At 38.0% G+C, this 21851-nt stretch overlaps 1 protein-coding gene across 1 annotated transcript in view; it reads left to right on the top strand.

Moving 5' to 3' along the window:
- The window catches only part of FRZB (frizzled related protein), a 32999-nt gene extending 11620 nt beyond the window's left edge, over positions 1 to 21379 (top strand). Inside the window, exons 3-6 of the mRNA XM_045868400.3 lie at positions 11842 to 11907; positions 16199 to 16403; positions 16795 to 16858; positions 20146 to 21379. Of these exons, the coding sequence (XP_045724356.1) occupies positions 11842 to 11907; positions 16199 to 16403; positions 16795 to 16858; positions 20146 to 20262 (452 nt within the window). The 3' untranslated portion in view covers positions 20263 to 21379. The remainder of the gene's footprint in view (positions 1 to 11841; positions 11908 to 16198; positions 16404 to 16794; positions 16859 to 20145) is intronic.
- The last annotated feature ends 472 nt before the right edge of the window (positions 21380 to 21851 follow it).

Below are 21851 nucleotides of genomic sequence, written 5' to 3'. Positions count from 1 at the left end.
CTGGTTCTTCATCTGTGGAGTAATTTATTGCATCCTGGTCATTTTGATTATTATGTTCTAAGAATTTGGGTCTTATTTAAAGTTCTATGAAAAATGTTGACATTTTTATTTTAGCAGGAGTCAATCTTGCTGGGTTAAAGTAGCAAATTCTGGCTTGTCTTCTGTGGGTTGTGCTTTCAGTATCCGTTTCATTGTCAGTCTTTGCAATGCCTTTCAGATCCATTCCATGTGTATCCTACCCAGTGGCCAGTGTGAGATCAGGGCAATATCTGTCCCATAATTTAGTTTTCAAAGTCTATGGTATACTGCTTAGTGTCAGATTCCTATATACCACAGGTGAACCTACCAGTTCATAAACAATTTTATGGAATTTTTTCTAAGTTCCTCCCTTTCTGTGGTCGTCTCAGTACTTTTCAGTTTGTTGGGGGCTCCCCAGCTTTGGGCTTTTGGCCAGAAAGCTGGAGCTTTATTTATCCCACTCTCTGATGTACTTCCTGTGACTGATCTGCATCGAGGCCAGATGGGGGGAGGGCAAAGCAATGAGACTTTACCCCAATCTCTTGACACTACATGTTCAATCAGAAAAAAGGTTCTCTAACATCAGCAGTTTAGGCTTCTGAGGGCCTCCCTTGGTGCAGCTATCGTCAGTACTGCCCCAGGATTTCTTGAGGGATACAAGAGAATGGAGTGTTAGAAGACCTTTTCCGACTTCTTGAGTCAGAACTAGAGGGCTTCTCCTGAAGAATTCTGTCTGTGTTGAAACTAGGCTGGAGGGTACCAGAAGGGAAAAATTGATGATCCTACTACCAGTTTGATAGTATTGGTCTTCTTTCCCAATCCTCCTGCTACTATTTACTTTTTGGAGTCCTTAAGTAGTTGCTTCATATATTCTGTAACTGTGTTCAGTGGGAGAGACAGGGTGGAGTCTAGTTACTCCATCTTACTGTAAAATAAGCTTTCAATGAAGTATGATATATGTGGGGAAAAAACCCCACAAATCATAAGCATGAAGCTCAGTGACTTGTCACAAAGTAAACACTCTTGTGTAACCACTGCACAGATTAGGATATATACTATTACCAGCGCTTCAGAAGCCTCCTTGTGCCCCTTCCAAATTGCTCCTTCCACCCTTCTTTCCAAAGGTAACTACTAGCAGAAATTCCAATAGCATATATTAATTTTGCCTAATTTTGATCTTTTGTGAATATATAGTGTGTGTGTGTGTGTGTGTGTGTGTGGGTGTGGCTTCCTCTGCTCCTTATTATGCTGTGTATAGTAGTACTTCTGAATTTTCATTGCTGTGTAGTATTTTATCATATGAATATACCACACATTATTCTAATGTTCTTGGATATTTGGGTTGTTCCTAGTTTTTATTTCTATGATTAATGCTGTATTTGCTCTTACAAGAACATTATAACTACAATTAGTTACTGTATACCTTTTCTATTTCACTTTCCTCTAGGAATTTGCACTGATTTGGGTCTGTGTGTCCTGCCTTGTAAGGTGTCTTTTCTTTATTTTTAAAAGATTTTTTATTTTTTTATTTGAGAGAGAGAGAGAGAGAGGTGTCATTCCCCTCCACCGCCTTGAAATTAGTGGGAAGTTCTTTTATATTTGCTTTCATTTCTGATTTAGCCTCCACAGTTGACACATTCTTTCCTTTTGGACTGGACAAGCTTCCCTGAGCACATCCTTTCCTTCTTTATAGCTCCTTGAGTTCTCAACACCCACCATTCAAAGTAGAAACAACGAGTAACGGTTGCACTTCACCCACCCACCCCCGAAAAAAACCCAGCTTTAGTTGTCTTTCAATGTGTTGAATCCCTGTCATAATAAAAATATTTAATGAAAAAAAAGCAGGAGGAATTAGGTTTTCTTTCTTGGCTGTGGAGGATGCTGGTGGTGGGAAGGCTTAAGGGAAGATCTAAGAATGGGAAACGGGACTTCCCAGTAGAAAGTAGCCAATCTGGTTTTATTTGTGATAATCAGTCAACATTCAACTTTGAATTTCAACTTTCTTCCTGACTTTGTTAAATACTATTAACTCTATACTTCTCTCCAAATTCAAGGGAAAATGGAAACTTAGAGGGAAAATACCATTCCTTTTCTATTGAGAATCCTGTAACTTTAAACTATTAATGTCAGAACAAAACAAACTATTAATACCAAAAGAACTACTTTAGTTGTTAATTTACCTGCTCATCCTCTATAAGAATTATTCCACTGAAACGACCTGAGATCATGACCTGAGCCAAAATCAAGAGTCGGATGCTTAACCAACTGAGCCACCCAGGTGCCTCTGCCTTGTAAGGTGACTTATATGTGGAAGTGGAATATTTATTTTACTGAGTTGTAAATAAGTTCAAGATATGAATTTTCATTAGACTGCAGCAGTTTTCACTGTTGATTTCCATTGAATCTTGTCAGAGTGACAAGGGCTTGGCCAGAGGCAATGTCTGCCAAAGGTGCCCAACAAACATTTATCTTGTGAAAAAACGTAAGTGAATGAAAATGACTTATTTAGAATTATTTCATTACCTTCTTGATGCAATTGAGAATGTTTTGGCAGTGTCATAAAATCAGCTGGAAATTACCGGTGTCTAGCCTTGGTTCTATTTTAATGATCACTCCTACTTTATATTTGATCAAAACAAACCACAAGGCTCATTTGTATAGTATAATTGGTAAGTCAACATTTTTGGCCAAGTGCAGGCATGTGCTATCAAATTGTCCAGAAGTTATGGTTAGAATAATATAGCACTTCAGTGTGTCAACAAAAGAAGATGGCATAAACAATACTATAAATAATATGCGAAAACAGTTCAATGTGTAAAACTACCTGGAATCAATGTCATTTCCTGGGTTTAGTGTTTACTGTTCCTCTTTTACAAATGTTTCCCTGTTTCCTGGTATAATGGGAACGATGAAAACCAACCAACCAACAGGCAAAACCAAGATCATTCTGCTTGCAAAAAAATGCACTGATGTAGTCACATGTTCTGTAAAAAAAAATATAAATTATTCACACTCAAAATTTTATGCTTTGGAAAAATGGAGCAGCTGAGGTTGATAAAACAGGGAATGAGGAAGGTACAAAAACACTGTAACCCACATAACCTCACTTTCAAAAGTGTCAAGCTATTTCTGCCTGGAATTTGGAAAAGAAACTCCAGTTAATTTATCCTTTGTCTGGAAGTTTAACAATTCTTTTCTTTTTTCTCTCTTTTCTCTGTTCTCTTATAGAAGCATAACCAAATTACTTTTCTGATTTGTTTCTAAATACAAAATCAGGCTGTATTGACCTCTGAGTTTCCATCGGATGTATTTTCGAATCACGGAAACATTAGCAGTATCCCCAGTGTAAGTTGGGTGCTCTACAAAGTTTTCGCTAACATCTTCCTGCCCCTATCTCAAAGGTGCTTCAGAGAAACTCTTCTGGGGGGCTGAGGGGCAGCTGCTGAGTAACTGGATTCCTGATTGCCTGCACCTGCCAGGTCTGCCCCAGCTACCCCTCTTCTGGGGATGGCCTAGGCCTGGCTTGGGTAATATAGATTCATTCTCTCCCTCTCTCCTTCTCCAAACTTCTTTCCTCCCCTTTGACTTCCTCCTAATTTAGAGAAGGAATTTGTTTTTTTTCCTTTGGTGCAAATGTTTATTGACAATAGCAGCTGAATTAATATGGGGGCAACTTCTGCGCTTTGCTGGAAAAAAATTAGGGTAGATAAAAAGTAGTATATTTACGGGGCACCTGGGTGGCTCAGTCGTTGAGCATCTGCCTTCGGCTCAGGTCATGATCCCAGGGTCCTGGGATCGAGCCCCACGTCGGGCTCCCTGCTCCGTGGGAAGCCTGCTTCTCCCTCTCCCACTCCCCCTGCTTATATTCCCTCTCTTGCTGTCTCTCTGTGGCAAATAAAATCTTTAAAAAAAAAAAAAAAGTAGTATATTTACAATTTTATAACAGCCTATAAGTATATGCGTCCTTTATTTTATTACTTTGCAATATTTGACACTTTTGACTCATTTTTATTCATAAGCATTCTCCTCCTAGAGCTGTTACCCAAATCTGCTGGTGCTTCTCCTACCCCCCCAGCAGTGGGCATTCCCTGAGGCTCTGTGCTTGGTCTCTGCCCCTATCTCTCTGCAGTGGTTTCTTCCCACTGGAGTGCAGCCAGCTCCATGGGCTTAGTTATCACTCTTGTGACTCCAGGTCTTATCACTGCCACGGGGAGAGCACCACATTTCTCCTTCAGTAAACACTTCTACCCGGGCCACCTAGTTGTACTTCAAATACAACCTAGTTAATAATTAAAGTTATCTTTGTGTCACAGATTTCTTCCTTGCAACTTTCTTTTTTAGTATGTGGCACCGTTGTTTTCTCAGGTCCTCAGTATCGAAACTTCATAGTCTGCTAATTGGTCCATCCACCCCACTGTTCCTTAGAAATGTCATGGCTGCCTCCTCTTGCCAGGCATACTGTATACCCGGGACATGGGGTGAGGGAGTGAGCAGTGACCGCACCTCCCTTTTCTGCCCTGTTTTCTATGTGCTTGAGAGGGCTAGATAGATACCTGATGTTCTTTTTTTTTTAAGATTTTATTTATTCAAGAGAGAGAGCGAGCGTGCCAGAGAGCCCAGGTGGGGGAGCGGTAGGGAGAGGTGCCAGGGAGAAGCAGGTTCCCCACTGAGCAGGGAGCCCAGACGCAGGGCTCCGTCCCAGGACCCTGAGATCCCAGGACCCTGGGATCATGACCTGAGCTGAAGGCAGATGCTTAACTGGCTGAGCCACCCAGGCACCCTGATATATGATGTTCTAAAAGACTGTGAAGCCCACTTTATGTTTTTGTTAATTGAGCTCTTTAGAGTGTATCACTGAACATAATACTTCAGCTCTCACAGGAGAAAATGAGCAAATCTCATTGATTATATTTTGTATATCCTGAATGACCCTTGGATCCAGAAATGTTGTGAAGGACAGTTTATTTAAAAATTTCCAAAGACCTAAATCCTAAAGGAATAAACTAAATTTCCTTTTCTTATTAATACAGTGTTAGTCCTCTCAATCTTAAACAGTTCCCTTTTACAAAGTACAAATTACTATGAATAGAGACTGCTCTTATCCAAAATAAAATCTAATAGATTCTTTGCCTTATGCTTATGATTGGGAAATAAATATTATTTTAAACATATAATGAACAGCTGCTGAGTCATGGCACAGTTCAGTTTATGGAAAAATGAAAGGAATGTCTCATGAATTTTTATGTTATTGGTACTTTATCGATACATAATTCACTTACAGTAAAATGTATAATTAAGTGTATGCCACACTGAATTTTGGCAAATGTATACATCTATGTAGCTATCACCCAGATCAAAATAAAGACATTTCCATCACCCCTGAGAATTCCCTTGGGCCCAATCACCCACCCCACTGTGAGGCAAGCACAGATGTTATTTTTATCACCATAGATTAATGTCTGTTTTTCAGATTCATGTAAATGGAATCATATAGTACAATATTCTTTTGTGACTGGCTACTTTTGTTTTTGTGTAACGTTTTTGAGATTTATCCACTTCTGTGTATCATTTCATTCTTTTTTGTGGAATAGTAAACCCTTGTGGGAGCATAATACCAATGTGATTTCTCAATTCTATTTTTTTATATAGTTCCCCCCAAACTAAATGTAATACATATAAAAGTTTCTATCTCTAGGAAAAAATTTAGTAAATTTTTATCTTTAAACTTAAACTTTTAAAGTTTTTTTTTTTTTTAAAGATTATTTATTTATTTATTTATTTGACAGAGAGAGACACAGCTAGAGAGGGACCACAGGCAGGGGGAGTGGGAGAGGGAGAAGCAGGCTTCCCGCTGAGCAGGGAGCCCGACACGGGGCTCGATCCCAGAACCCTGAGATCATGACCTGAGCCAAAGGCAGACGCTCAATGACTGAGCCACCCAGGTACCCCTTTAAACTTAAACTTTTAAGTATAAACTTTAAACTTTAATTTTTAAATCAACTTGCAGATGTTTTTGGTTAGAAAGTCATCTCTTCTGTTTCATCATCTGCTCTTGAATTTGCATAAAATATCTTCAGATCTTTTTGTTTATATATTACTACTACTGCTAAGAGCTAACATTCAGTGGATGATTTACTAAGTAATAGGCTTTGTGCCCAATTCTTTAAGTGAATTATTCTTTAAATTCTTAACAATAACCCTATGAGGTAGACAGTATTAGATAGAAATAGATTTTGCCGAAGGTAACTTGCCCAAGGTCACACAACTGGGAAGGAATGGAGCTGGGATTCAAACCCATGTGCCCTTAATCATTTTGTCATATTCTCTTGCATTCTAATACTTATTAGAATGGTTACATATGTGATCATTTTGGCTTGCTAAGTTTGATCCTTCCAATTTTGAATATGTACATGACAATTCAAATGGACTCCTTACATCAGGACAGAAATTAGCTTGGTCTACCTGAATCAAAATAGCAGAATCTGGTACTGTTGAAAAGCCTGATTGTTTAATTTTGGTGGGCACCACAGTTCTGTAGGTGGCAAGGAACCTTGGACAAATAGTCCTTCTCTTATTCATTAGGTGGTCTTTATATATAATGGATTAAAAATCCCAGTGAATCTTGATTAAATCTGACATTTATGAGGCAGGTATACCAGGTACTGTGATAAGTATTTTATGTGTATTCCCTCATTTATTTCTCCCAGTAATTCTGTAAAAGATAAGTCTGAAATTACCTAAGGGCGTACTTATTGACACCTCTTATAGGTGAGAGCTGGATCTCAGTAAAGAAGTCATAGTTAAGAATATAGAGATTCAAATTGTAAAAATTTATTTTTTATGCCTGTTTTAAAATTTGTGGTTTGCTCCTGTTTCTTAAAATGGAGGGAAGAGGGCAAGTGGGCTTGTAGGGTCAAATGCCAAGATATAAAACATATAATACATTTGGTACAAACTAAAATTACTTAAATTCTAATCTGATTAGAATGAGTCCATCTTGAAAGAACTAGAGTAGAAATTGTAAAACAAATAGAATTATATTTTCTTTAATCCCCACATACTTTTTGACAATAGATCCTGCACACAGATATAAGATGTCTTCTCCTAGAAAACACAGAAAATTACTAATTCATAGATAGTAGTATTCCAAAGTCATGGTACCTGAAAAGCTATAGGGGTTTTAGAATCCAGCAGAGGAAGTCAGTTATAGTCTTATGGCTCTGGATGGGGCCCAGCAGTAGGGAATCTCAAGCAAAGGTCAAGAATAGAAAATTGTATCACCCTTAAGCATGACCTTGAACAGATTGCATTAAGTAGTGAAGGTCCACTGAGAATCAAATTTCATAGTTTTATCAGGTACTTATAATTCTTTAGATCTTATGAAACCATATGACTCTAAAAATACTATTATCACTGTTTTCAATAAGTGAGCCCATTTTTATGAACAAAAATTTGAATAAAGGAGGATGTGATTACTTTCCTCTCTGAACTATCTTTATAAGAAGGCTTGTTGTTGAGACAGTGCATGGTGGGTGTGGGGAACGGGGGGTATCTCCTCTGAGTTGCAAACCAGGTTCTGTGGAGCTCAGGCATGTTAATTTTGCAAACTAATGTTTGCATGAGGGTGATAAACTCATGTTTGTATGAGGATGATAAACGGTCTTTACTTTCATTAGCAGAGAAGTAGGAAATCATTGATTCTAGGAGAGTGCCTGAGAGAACCAAGTAAAAACGTGAGGGAGAGCTGCCAGAGGTGGTTTCATGATGGAGGCCCATGAATGCTTGTGGGTTATAGGACGCCATGCTGTTCTGCAATTCAGGATGTTATACTCGATCCTAGATGTTGAGGCGAATGAATTATTAATATAAAACCTTCCCCACATTTGAAGAATTTTTTTGTCACTTATTTTTGTTGCAGCCAGCTCCTTTAACTTGTTCATGTATTTTTTTTCCTGAGATGAAAACACCAAGGCAGTTCCTTTACAACCTTTTCTTCTCAACCAAATCAATATCTAATGTTTTTTGGAATGCAACCAAATCAATATCTAATGGTTTTTGTGCAAAGCTCGGTAAATAATAGATTTTATTTTGCCACTGTGGAAACCAAAATTTAAGAACCTTGTGCAGTTGGGAAGCTGGGAGAGGGACACTACTAGCAACATTATTAGCAAATTAAAGTAGAAATGATGATAATATTACTGGCTCTCTAAAAAGTCTGAGAAATCAACTATTTATAGTAAAAGAAGAAAAAAAAGGAGGCTGTTACTCTGATTTAGGGTGGCAGGTAAAAAAAACATAATGAATAATGCATGTACTATATCCCTCCATGATTCTTTGCAATTTCTCAGTTCCTGGGCTTTCAGGGATATATATGTAGATGTGAGTAAAAGTACTTTAGAGGAAGAAGAATTGATCTAAGATATATTTTTCATGAATACACTCTCATATGAATATATTTGGTTTGAGTTAGCATAAATAAGTGAAAGGAAGTCCTTCCATATTTGAGACTTACAGATACAAATTTCCACTTCTCCTTTTATTCTGTTATTTTATTGAGTTATTAGTTCAACTAGGCAGATGTTTGTAGCAAGAGCTACAAACTGAAGCATGACAAGGGTCTCATTTATGGCATGGCCTTGCCAACTCTGAAGCTAGCAGAGATAAGTGCACTCTAGATGAATCAAATCTAGTCCCAAGAATAAACTGCTTTGCTCCTCAGCTATTAGGAAATGGTCTAGCTATGTATATGTAGTTGTGTATATATGGGTATGTAAATACCTACTTGAAATCTTCCTAAATCACTTTATGACTTAATTTTTGAAAAATCTCTGCTTGGGAAGGTTATGGGATCTATTTGTTTATGCTTCAAGCAAAGTTGTATGGTAACAACATCCTATTAGACTCAATTCAGTGATAGTTGGTATAGTTTTGCCAAGAATTATTATTAGAGTATGAGCAAATTTCTAAAGAATTACAAATATGTAGATAATTTATATACATGCATTATGTTTGAGAAATATCTATTTTTAAATGCTAGAAAAGCACAAATCCCTATGTGTATATCAGTGAGGATAATTTGTAAATCAGACCATAGCAGTTATTTCTTCAGAAATGGTCTCATCTCGAGAATATCTCTCCTTGGGGCGCCTGGGTGCCTCAGTCGCTAAGCGTCTGCCTTCGGCTTAGGTCATGGTCCCAGGGTCCTGGGATCGAGTCCCACATCAGGCTCCCTGCTTGGCAGGAAGCCTGCTTCTCCCTCTCCCACTCCCCCTGCTTGTGTTCCCTCTTTCTCTGTGTCTCTCTCTGTCAAATAAATAAATAAAATCTTTAAAAAAAAATATCTCTCCTTAAAAAGGAACCCTTGTGGACTTTTCATGGGAAAGTAAATTGGCATAACCACTGTGGAAAATAGTATGGAGGCTCCTCAAAAAATTAGAAATAGAGGGGAGCCTGGCTGGCTCGGTCAATATAACATGGAACTCCTAATCTCAAGGTAGTGAGTTCAAGCCCCACATTGGGTGTAGAGCTTACTTAAAAAAAAAAAAATTAAAAATAGAAACCCCATATGATCCAGTAATCCCATTAGTGGGTATTTATTCAAAGAAAACAAATACGCTAATTCAAAAAGATATATGCACCCCTTTGTTTATTGCAGCATTATTCATAACAGCCAAATAAGGAGGCAACCTAAGTGTCCATTGATAGAGGAATGGATAAAGATGTGGTGTGTACAGACACACACACACACACAGGAATATTATTGGGTCAAAAGAAGAATGAAATCTTGCCATTTGTGACAACATGAATGGACCTAGAGGGTATTATGCTAAGTGAAATAAGTCAAACTGAGAAAGACAAATACCATACGATTTCACTTATATGTGGAATCTAAAAAACAAAACAAATGAACAAACAAAGCAGAAATGGATCCATAAATACAGATAACAAACTGGTTATTGCCAGAGGGGATGGGGTGGGCAGGATGGGCAAAAGGAATGAAGGGGAGTAGGAGGTATAGGCTTCCAGTTATGGGATGAGTAAGTCACAGGGATACAAGGCACAACACAGGGAATATGGTCAACATATCCCAACATAATACAGGGATAAAAGGCATAACATAGGGAATATGGTATTCTAATAGTGATGTATGGTGACAGATGGTAGCCACAATTTTGGTGAGCATGGCATAATGTATAGACTTGTTGAATCACTGTGTTGTACTCCTGCAATTAATGTAACATTCTGTGTCAACTATACTTCAGCAAAAAAAGAATATCTCCTTAAAAAAATTTGTAACATTTCAGTACAAAATAAAGCAACTATACAATAGAACTAGATAACTTTCCTTTTTTGACAAATAGGAATATAAGTGTTTTGCGAATAAGAAAGTTATTATTGGAGTGGACTTCTTTAGAATAGCAACCAACACTGAACTTACCCATAATGTATTGATTTGAGATCTTTATTCCACGGAAATTGTGTGTTAAAAATTATCTGCAGAACAAGGGAAGCGCTGTGTGTAGTGTGAGAAGATCCTCACCTCTCTCATGGATGAGAATGATGTTGCTGCTACTGCTTTGTAGAGTAGCACCGATCCCCAGTAATGGTGATTTCTGGAACTTAAATGCTGCTAGGAAGGGTGCTTGCTACTCTTCTTGGGACTGCTACTTTAAAGCATGTTATCCATAAGTTCAACTGGAAGTAAACTTTATTTTGATTAGAAAACATCAGCTGGTCATCAAAAGCTTCTGCCTTTTATCTATGCTAACATAAAACATTTCTTAAAATACTTCTATTGGCTTTCTTTGATTCATGTGTTCTTTTTTCCTTTTTCTGTGTCAAAGCATAAACAGATGCCATTTATCCTTAATGAAGCTTTCTCAGGGACACTAGTTTAAAGAAATCTTTACATGAACTAAAATGCCTCCTGAGATAATTGTGTATTATTTTCTATTTTTATACTGGCTTTAATGACTAACAACTTACAGCTATGATGCATATATGACCTATATTTGTTAGCTAAGTAATCTATGAGCAGTGCAGTAATCCACTTTCCAAGATGTTAAGTGATTTATCCTATATATGAAACATTTTGAGACAACTCAAGTTTTAATTACATATACCTGTCTTATATGTAAAAATGTATTCTTGTCACTACTCACCAGATTTGAAAAGCATGGAACTTCTCATTTCAAATTATGTATTAGTAATTTCTTCCAATAAACTTAAAAATACCATTGAGTTAAATAACGGTTATTCGGCCTCTAGGTGGGATTTGTGGCTGCTCTTAAGAACTTCATTAAGTTCACTGGGTTGTAATCATACCGCTTATCTCATTGAGTTGCTTCTTTTAGATCAGGAACTAGGATTTGGAAAAGTGTCATGTGATCTGTAAGGCATATATGAATGCAGGCGGTACCCCACAGAGCTAAACCAGTTACCTGAGCATCAGCAGGAAATTGCCTTTCAGTAGGCATTGATTCTACTTCCATGGGCACTAAACATGCCTCTTTCAGGATTCGGGGTTGATGCCCTCTTCATGCGTGGTGGTGAACAGGGTTTCCTCAGGATTCCGGTGGTTTGTTGAAGACTAGGAGCTTATGAGCTTATTGACATTAAATAAGAGGCTGGGTAAATAGAATAAACATGAATGTATCCCAGGAGAAAGAGATCAGACACAGAATTATGAATTATGAATACATATGAATACAGAATACATCACCTCACCACCAAATTTGGATCGAATCTTATCAACAAATGTGAACAAATAAAAGAAAGCTCATGTTGAATTTTTGCTTATAGCTAAAATGTTGTATTTTTCAGAACGCTGCAAATGTAAGCCTATTAGAGCTACACAGAAGACCTATTTCCGAAACAATTACAACTATGGTAAGGATAACTTCATGGTTGACCTATAAACTGTGCTAAGAAAGGGGTGTGTGTGTGTGTGTGTGTGTGTGTGCGTGCGTGTGTGCGCGCCCATGCACGTGTGAATTCGTAGAGCAGTTTAAAAATAAGGCTTAAAACCAAACAAGGACAACTTTTAAGCACAAGTGCCCTGTTCTTCCTGAACAATTAAAATGTCTCATGGGCAAAATTCTTTTTTTCTTTTTTCTCATGGGCAGAACTCTTAACAAATGCTTGGTTTTGCAGCATCTCGGGCAGCACTCCTGCTGTCTTAGCACCGTGTAATTAAGTAAGTACCCAGAGCTGCATTTCAAACGAGATGGCAGGGACTCTTCCTTCCCTGATGTGCTAAAGAGGGTTTGAGCTTGAGTGTTGGGAGCTGCCTGGGTTTTCAGTCGTGCTTCAAAGTCCCCTTCACTGGGGTAAACGGAGGAGTGCTTTGATGCATCAGGGAGGGATGGGTAATAGAGTACAGCTTGGTCTCTCCAATCAGTCCATCTCATGGAACACATTGGCAGAGTTGGAAGATAACACTGACAGAAGTTGTTAGTAATTCAATTAAGGAAATGTTTTTTGTCTAGCTTGACCAAGAAAAGTGACATTCTTTTAAAGTATTAACTGAAGAACCACCACTCCAAATGTAGCTGGCAGACTTAACTGCAGGGAGGAAAAGCCTCCTGTCTGTACCAGGTACTGTGCTGGGTGGTTCCTATACACTCTCTTTTATAGTTTGCTCACCTGCCCCAGGAGATGCATTGTTGTGCTATTTTTATCAGCGGTTATTGAACCCAGATTGTCCTTTCTTAAATTATTTAAAATGTATTTCTGGGTACTGGCATGCTTGAGAGTCACAGATATCAATTATTATTATATTTGGAAGGCTCAGTTAGAATTTTCGAGCCGATAAAATAAGGGACAAATCAACATCTGTTGTAATCCATAGGCATTTTATTATGATTTTTTTTCCTAGCATCTATGAGATTAATAAAGGTCGTGTGACTATCTCTGAAGAAGATTGTTGATTTTGAGTCAATGAATAAAAACATGACAAATAGATTTTTAAAGGAAACTTTATTATTAAAATGAGAATTTTATTATTGAATTTTTGTGCCTTATTTTAGAGGACAGAGGACATATAGCACAGATTTATTTTTATTTCTATACTGTTGGGAATTGGAAGGAGAGAAATTGGTAAGACTCTGTAAGAGTGATCTTTGATATCTATGAAAATACTGTGTTTTAGAAGGTATAAAGTAGAAAATTCTCCGTGTAAATAAATCTTTTTGAAATAAATATACTAGTTTCCCAAGTTTTTCTTCAATGGAATCAATTTTTATTTTTTTGCTTAAAACTCATCTTAAGAGGAATCTAATTTCTCTTAGCCAGTGGTGGATGCACTTTCCAAGGTTGAAAGGTCATGTTTTTCTGAGAAGTCAAATGCCTGGCTGCTCATCTGAGAACCCATTCCTCTAAAAACTGATGTGAAAAATCACAGGGAAATGGAGGTCTTGATTTTGAGGAGATTAGGTTTCTCAAGAGTGAAAAATGTTATGTGAACTTTTAAGTATAGGTATACTAAAAACAAAATCATAATAAAAATTGTTATTTCAAGGAATTTAGTTGACTTCATATTTATTTTACTTATCAATTTTTACTTTATCTCACTTTTTTAGTGCTGTGACGGTTGGTGCTGCTATTTTGGTTAAGAGTTAAAATACAGGTGGTTACAAGTCCGAGTGAATATTATAACATAAAATAGAATACAGGTCACAATTAGTGGGAAGGAGGTCATTTCTTCCTCATAGCCAAACAATAACCAGGTTGCCCATAGTTGAAGGATTTTCATGTATTTGTAGTCTACTTAGAGCTTCTTTGGGGAGAAAGCAGGCACTCAAATAATTAAATAGAAGGAAGAACTCTGAAAGGAAAATGCAATTTAAATTCTAAAATATGTTGATTTTCATCACTAGTCTCTGCCTGTGTCTCATGAGAAAACAAAGTGGGAGTGGGAGTGAGAGTAAATGATAATTCAGACAACCTCTGCTTCATTCAGATTAATTCAGTAAAAGCTCTTGAGCTTTAACAAAATTACTTGAATAATAAAGTAAGTCTTGTAGAGAGATATTTATTTTGGAGTGGGTACATGTGCTAAAAATTTCTAATGAAAGTAGTAGACATGCTGGATAAATAAATCATTAATTTGAGAACATTTGCACAGTTTGCTAATCTCTAAGAGTTGATGGATGCTCTGAGGCACATTTACATAAACCAGGACACAAAAAAATGTCTGCTAGCCGGGCTTGTCAATTTATCATCTGAATCTCCCAAACGACATTTCAAAAAGGCAATCTTATTTTTTGTTAAAATACAGACTTGAGAGAACACGAAGAAGGGATTCCTTTGCTCACAAGTTGCACCAAGCAGGTACAGCTGGGTAGTTCTCTTTCATTCACGGTAGTCCTCACACTTTCTCCGGAAATTGAAATACCCGTGGAGCAAAAATGAGGTTTTGTCCTAAAGTTTTTAGAACAAGCAACTTAATTTCTATCATCCATATGTCCTACTGGTGGAATTTTTTTTTTTTTTAAGATTTTATTTATTTGACACAGAGGCAGAGATAGCACAAGCAGGGGGAGTGGCAGGCAGGCAGGCAGAGGGAGAGGGAGAAGCAGGCTCTCCACTGAGCAAGAAGCCCGATGCAGGGCTCAATCCCAGGACCCTGGGATCATGACCTGAGCCGAAGGCAGCTGCTTAACCGACTGAGCCACCCAGGCGCCCCAACCTACTGGTGGAATGTTAATGTTTCTCGTTTCTATATGAAGTTGGCGCATTGATAGGAGGAATGGTTTATTAGCTGGCTTTATGTTTTCATGGATTACTTTTTTCTATTCCTTTGTAGTCCAAAAAACCCTAAAATCCATGGGAAGGAACTCAGACCAAAGTGGTTTGCAGATATGTGCCTAAGAGGCTTTGAAAAAGTGGATTCATTTGGATACGTTGTGTCTTCCTCTCTAACATCCCTGGATATTGGACTAGGGAGCTGGGCCAAAAGCCACTGGCTTCTTGCTAATTGACATTTTTACTTCTTTGCAGGCTTTTTCAAACCCCTCCTTAAAAGAAAGAAAGGAAAAAAAAAAAAGACAAGCTCATTTATCAGAAGGAGGAATCTAAAACATTTGGCTCTTCCAGAGGACAGAATATACAGATTAGAAGCAGAACTGTACTTTGTAGATTCTGAGTCAAATACTTTGACTTTGCAGCTGAATTGGTTACTTTAAGGCAGTTCATCTTCATACTGAGAAGTGAAGCTGGCTTTTGTGAGCTACATTGCATGCCAGAATTTCCATTGAGAGAGGTACATCATGCAACAAACATAGTAGACCATGTTCCATAGCGGAGGGAATGTTGGAGGGTCTGACTTCAAAGCACATGGAGGAAACAAGGTCTCATGGTAGCAGTTTTTTTTTTTTTTAAGATTTTATTTATTTATTTGACAGAGAGAGACACAGCGCTAGAGAGAGAGCACAAGCAGGGGGAGCGGGAGAGGGAGAAGCAGGCTTCCCACTGAGCAGGGAGCCCGATGTGGGGCTCTAACCCAGGACCCTGGGACCACGATCTGAGCCGAAGGCAGACACTTAATGACTGAGCTGGAGCCACCCAGGTGCCCCAGCAGTTCTTATTCAAGAAGAAAATGTAGTATACCTATAGGAGAGTATAAAAGATAATTTGTACTGAAACGAAGGAAGAAAGGAGCTGTTGTCTGAACAGTCCCTAAGATGAGCAAGGTGGAAAGATCACAGAAGCAGCTGGGGAGCACTGTAGAAGAGACTTTAAAACACTGAAGAGGCCCCGACTCTTTAGAAAATCCATTAATACATCTGATAGAAAGAAACAAAGCATATTAAATACCAGGTCTTTACATAGAGTGCAGTTAATAACTGAAACCACATATGTACACATTCAAAATAAAATTTTGGAGGAAAATCGCATCAGATTCACTCAGCCTTTGATTAAGTGGATTTCTCACATGCACACGTGTGTGCATACACATACACATACACAAATATGTATGTATACACGAATTGGAAGGGGATCAGGGCTGAAGAGGAAAGGGGCAGGTGTGTGTTGTGTAGTGTGTCATTCACTACCATCTAAGGCAAAAGTATCTGGTTGACTTTTATGAATTGACTAGAAAGGAGCCTACTTGTCTTTTTTGAATGGGGCATCTATTGTGTTTCATATTACCACATCAACTTTATTTTCTTTTATCCAGTCATTCGGGCTAAAGTTAAAGAAGTAAAGACCAAGTGCCATGATGTGACTGTAGTAGTTGAGGTGAAGGAGATTTTAAAGTCTTCTCTGGTAAACATTCCACGGGACACCATTAACCTTTATACCAGCTCTGGCTGCCTGTGTCCTCCCCTTAATGTTAATGAGGAGTATATCATCATGGGCTATGAAGATGAGGAACGTTCCAGGTAATTCACTCCCTAAGGATTCAGAATAATTGCTGTGTTTATCCTTTCTTTATTGCATTTCTCTAGACCTCTCACGCTGGGTTTCTTACCTGGGGCTCTGTCTACCTTCTATGGGCTTATAGCTAGGTTTTTTTGGGTCCCTCAATATCATGTATTGGATAGAAAAGTGTCTGTGTGCAATTTGTGGGCATGCATTTTTCTGGGGAGAGGGATCATAACATCATTTCTTCTTAAGTGAGTCCATGACTCCCCAGTTATTAAGAATTACTGTTCTAAAACTTGGCTGTGCTAGTCTAGAGTAAATAGTAAATCTTTCTTGACAACGATTCCCTGTGTTTTTCAGTAATATATTTTAATTTTTCAAAAATGGTTGCTTCTTTAAAAAATACAGATTACTGTTGGTGGAAGGTTCTATTGCTGAGAAATGGAAGGATCGACTTGGTAAAAAAGTTAAGGTAAGCCTGTATTTTATGTTCAAAGTGATACATAAAAATAAAAGTAGGAAACCAGCCATTTGTCATTTAAACAAAGAGTTGCCCTTAAGAGCATGAGAAATACTGAAACCTGAGATGTGTGTGTCTGTCTGACTGTCTGTGTCTGTGTCTCAAATTCTAAGGACGGAGATTGTTTTTAATGTCAATTTAATTTAAGGAGTGAATTCTCTGTAAGTGCATCAGAGATTTCGCCAGAGTTGCCTCACTTCGCACAATGAGAAATCTGGCTGGGGTTAGTCCAGTCCTGGTTGGGTGGCTCCACGTTATCATTAGGGCTCCAGGATCCTCCTAGCTTCCTGTTCTGCCATTTAAAGGGTACTGCTTCAGTGCAGTTCCATGTTCACCTGGAGGTCACAAGATGGCTGCCTACCTCCAGCATCACACCTATATTTCAGGGAGAAAGAAAGGGAGGTAAAAAGGGCTTTCCAAGGGGCTCCTGGGTGGCTTAGATGGTTAAGCGTCTGCCTTCGGCTCAGGTCATGATCCCAGGGTCCTGGGATCGAGCCCCAGGGAGCCCACTTCTCCCTCTCCCCCTGCCTACTGCTTCCCCTGTTTGTGCGTGCTCTCTGTCAAAAATAAATAAAAATCTTTAAAAAGAAAAGGGCTTTCCAAGTGCCCCATCTGGCAATTTACATGTAGGTTTTAGTCTCCCATCCATCCCTAGCTGTAAGAGAAGCTGACAAATATAGTTTTTTAGCTGGATATGTTGCTTCCTTGAACTAATTGTAGTTCTGTGAGTCAAAGAAGAAGGGGAGAATAAATGATGGGCAGAAAACTACCAATGTTGTCCCAATTCAGAGACACCAATTCCTCTGTACAAAATGAAGCCACATTCATCTGTGTGTAAGAGATCTGACCGAATCAGGTCCTTTAGAGCAGTAATGGAGCTTTATTTTTAAGCCAATGATTCTTAGATTCTGGAAATGTTGCATTTTCAAAAAGCACAGTAAATGACCTTATTATAGAAAGTTAGAAGGTTTCATTTCTTCTTACTATACTAAACAAATCTGTTTCAAAGAAAGGAATGTATGCATGGAATTGAAAAAGGTGTGTGTGTGTAGTGGGCAGGGAGGGAGAAAGAAAGAGTGGGAATTGTACCAAACATAATACATCCCCTTACTTCTGTGAGTTTGAAGGCTTGGGAAACATTTACAGGGTAAGTTAAATACCCCTGGGCAGTTTATCTTCTACATCTGGCACTTGACAGAGCAGACACATTTGAGTTTAAGTGACCTACAAAAATGTAAAGGGCATTATTTTGCAGGGAGAAACTACCCTTTGGTAAGTTCTTTTTTCCCCCAGTATATTTGTCAAAAGTGAGATGTATTTCAAGTTCAGACTTGTGGGAATTCTCCATTTATATCTCTTTTCAATTACTTTGGTGTTTATTAAAGAGTGTCTCTTCTTCAGGAAATTGGAATCTCTTACTGTCCTTTTAATTTGGTTTTCTGCTTGCTAATGCAGAACAGGAATTTGTCCTAAATTCCTGTACCAGTTGGAAGAGCTTTCAACATCCCTGCTGCAAAGCATGTAACGAGGCTTGCTGCTTCTCTTTTGGTACCAAAACAATGACCATCATGTAAAGACCCAGGACACACGGCTTGTTTATCCTATTTCTTAGGCAAACATATTTTCCATTGCTTTCTACAGGAGACTCACAGAGTTACTGTGAAATCTTTTATATTCTCAGTCTGGATTTAAACATGCTAAAGGGAAGAATTAAACCAATAACGTGAACAATTTTTAATTCATATGCAGATACTCATGGCTAAAGATCTTGGATAGAAAATCTCTTTAGGCTAGAATTATTGAGGTTCTTACTTTAGTTTTCCAGTCAATTTGAGGATGTAAAAAAGAGTTTTATGGAGGATACCAATTTTGTTTTGTTTTGTTTTTCAAATAAGAATTGCCCTTTTCAGCTGATTTTTTTTCTTTTTGTTCAGTGAATAGAATAAGAATTAAATAAAGACCTTCTTATGGTTTTGCCATACAAATGGTTGCTTACCTAAGTCTCTTGATACAGCAGGTTGTTCAAATCAAAATATTTGGTCTGCCTTGGGCAGCTGAGAATCAGACTATTTTTTAATAGGAAAAACAGTAAGATTGTGGAGTAAATTATGCTAAAATGAAGAATTATTTGCAGTAATAGAAAAATGATAATTTATTATGTACTAAGCCCTTTATGTATTTTTATCTTCAGAACAGTCTTGTAAGTATGTTCTATTATTAATTCCAATGTGTTAATGATGAAAATGAGGTTTAATAAGTTCAAGAAACTTTGCACAGTAACTGATGGAATTAGAATTTGAACTTGGGCCATCTGACCTTAGTTCCTTGCTGCTCGAAGTGTGGTCTCCGGACCAGCAACACTGGCATCACAGGGGAGCTTACTAAGTATGAAAATCTTGGGCCCCATCCCAGACCTACTGAATGAGAATCTGCAATTTTAACAGTATCTCCAGGTTATTTCTATCTTTATTGAAATTTGAGAAGTACTGCTGTAGTCCTTATTCACTATCTATAATACCTGAAATAGAACTTCCTTTTAATTTATTATTTATTATTTTACATGTAGACACTCTTGGCATTGTTAATATGAAATATTAGTGAACTTGATTGTGGTTATTAGAAACATTGGTAATGTCTGCTTTGTCCAACTTTGAGTGCAGAACCTTGTCTGTTGTGATTGTTGCACTTGGTAGAGATTACTTGGAAATATATTTTTAAGAGATCCCATTTGCCCCCCAAATTTCCATTTTTTTCACTGCTTAAATCACATATGTTTTAAAAGGCTGTGTTCTGATGTGTCGTCAGAGAAGAAGACGAAAAATAGCCCTTTGAATTCTGTGTGTAAAACTTCCATTTGTTGATCACCAGGGGCCAGACTGTGTATGTTACCTCCAGAAATACCCGCAGATTTGGATAGATATTTGTGTCACCATTAGACATGGAAATTTTAAGTTTAAGGTTTGTTATGAAAACATGACAGACATATTCTAGGTGGCCACTGTTGTGATCTTTATGATCAGAGAATTATGTCCATATAAACATCATCTGATGACAAAATTTTATACTTTTTTTATGATCAGAGAATTATGTCCATATAGCATCACAGGATAACAAAATGTTATACTTTTGGAAAATGCTTTTGAGATCTGACTTTGCGGTCTCACTAAGTTGTTAGAATAATAGAAATGATGACCCTGGCAATATGCGCATGCGACCATTTTCTGTTTTAAATTTCACAGCGCTGGGATATGAAGCTCCGTCATCTTGGACTGAATAAAAGTGATTCTAGCCATAGCGATTCCACTCAGAGTCAGAAGTCTGGCCGGAACTCCAGCCCCCGGCAAGCACGCAACTAAATCCTGAAATGCAGAAAGAACATCAGTGGACTTCCTATTAAGACTTGCGTTGCTGGACCAGCAAAGGAAAATTGCACTATTGCACGCCATATTCTATTTTTTACCACAAAAATCATGTGGTAACTGATATTACTTCTATTTTCTCTCTTGTTTTCTGTTTTTCTCTTCCCTCCCCCCACCTCCTTTTTTTGTGGTCTGAGTGCAGATCCTTAAATATATGCATTCTGTTTCACTAATCCCGGGAAAACTGTTCTTTGCAATAATAATAAATTAAACATGTTGATACCAGGGCCTCTTTGCTGAAGTAAATGTTAATTTGCTGTTCTGCACCCAGATTGGAAATGCAATATTTGATGCAAAGAGAGTTTTCTGGTATCCACAGAAAGCTAGATATGCCGTAAAACATAGTCTGCTCATCTAATTACCATTGCCTCATTTTCACATGCCTTTTGGGCATTCTCTTCATGCTTAAAAGTTCTGAATGTTTATAAAGGTAAAATGGCAGTTTGAAATCAAATGCCACACAGGCAAAGCAATCAAGCACCAGGAAGCATTTATGAGGAAACGACACACAAGATTAATTATTTGCAAGATTGGCAGGAAGCAAAATAAATAGTGGTAGGAGCTGGGGAAAGAACATTTCGCCTGATTGAGAAGCACCACTGAAACCAGTGGCTATTGGGGTGTAAACAGTAGCATTTTTCTTTGGGCAATACATTTGATTTGTTTATGAATATATTAATCAGCATTAGGGAAGTAAATTATAACTAGACATCTGCTGTTATCAGTGTGGCTCTGTTAAATTTGCTTCCCTTTAAATAAACCCATTGGTGTAAGTCTTTTTTTCCCCATCTTTTAAAATAAATCTTGACTTGCTGCATTGACCAGGGAAAGAAAGTATGTATGCATGTGCACCGGGGTGTTATTTTTAAAAGATACATAGCTCTATAAATTGCTGTAGTTTGCAGGATGGTAAAATGTGTGAGGGTGTGCGCGTGTGTGTGTGTGTGCACTCACACCCAAGCTGTACTGAATTACAGGCCTGTACTTTATCACTTGGATTTGTGCTGTTTAATGCTCAGTAAAATATGCCTAATAAAAGGAATTCTGGTTGTCAGGAGAGAGGTTTTTCTGACTTTTGAACCAAATGCACAATCTCACTAGCCAAGCTGCAGTATCCCCAGGGACCTTGGGGAACAACGGATACTTTTCCTTCCTTCTTTCCTCCAGAGGGGTTCTTCCCTTCAATTTACATATTTGATATGAGCAGAATCAAATTTCTTTTTTTTTTTTAAAGATTTTTTATTTATTTATTTGAGACAGAGAGAATGAGAGACAGCATGAGAGGGAGGAGGGTCAGAGGGAGAAGCAGACTCCCTGCCGAGCAGGGAGCCCGATGTGGGACTCGATCCCGGGACTCCAGGATCATGACCTGAGCCGAAGGCAGTTGCTTAACCAACTGAGCCACCCAGGCGCCCCCAGAATCAAATTTCTAAGCTATGGTATGCTGAAAATAAAACATTTATGAAGGAAAATGGTGCTGTGCTTCCTTCTACAAGGGCAATCGTGCCAGAATGAAATTCATTCTG

Source organism: Mirounga angustirostris, unplaced genomic scaffold (assembly GCF_029215605.1).
Source record: "Mirounga angustirostris isolate CCGP_5_RB_7025 unplaced genomic scaffold, mMirAng1.0.hap1 SCAF_3, whole genome shotgun sequence".
Taxonomy (NCBI): domain Eukaryota; kingdom Metazoa; phylum Chordata; class Mammalia; order Carnivora; family Phocidae; genus Mirounga; species Mirounga angustirostris.
This window is presented reverse-complemented; position numbering and strand designations above follow the sequence as displayed.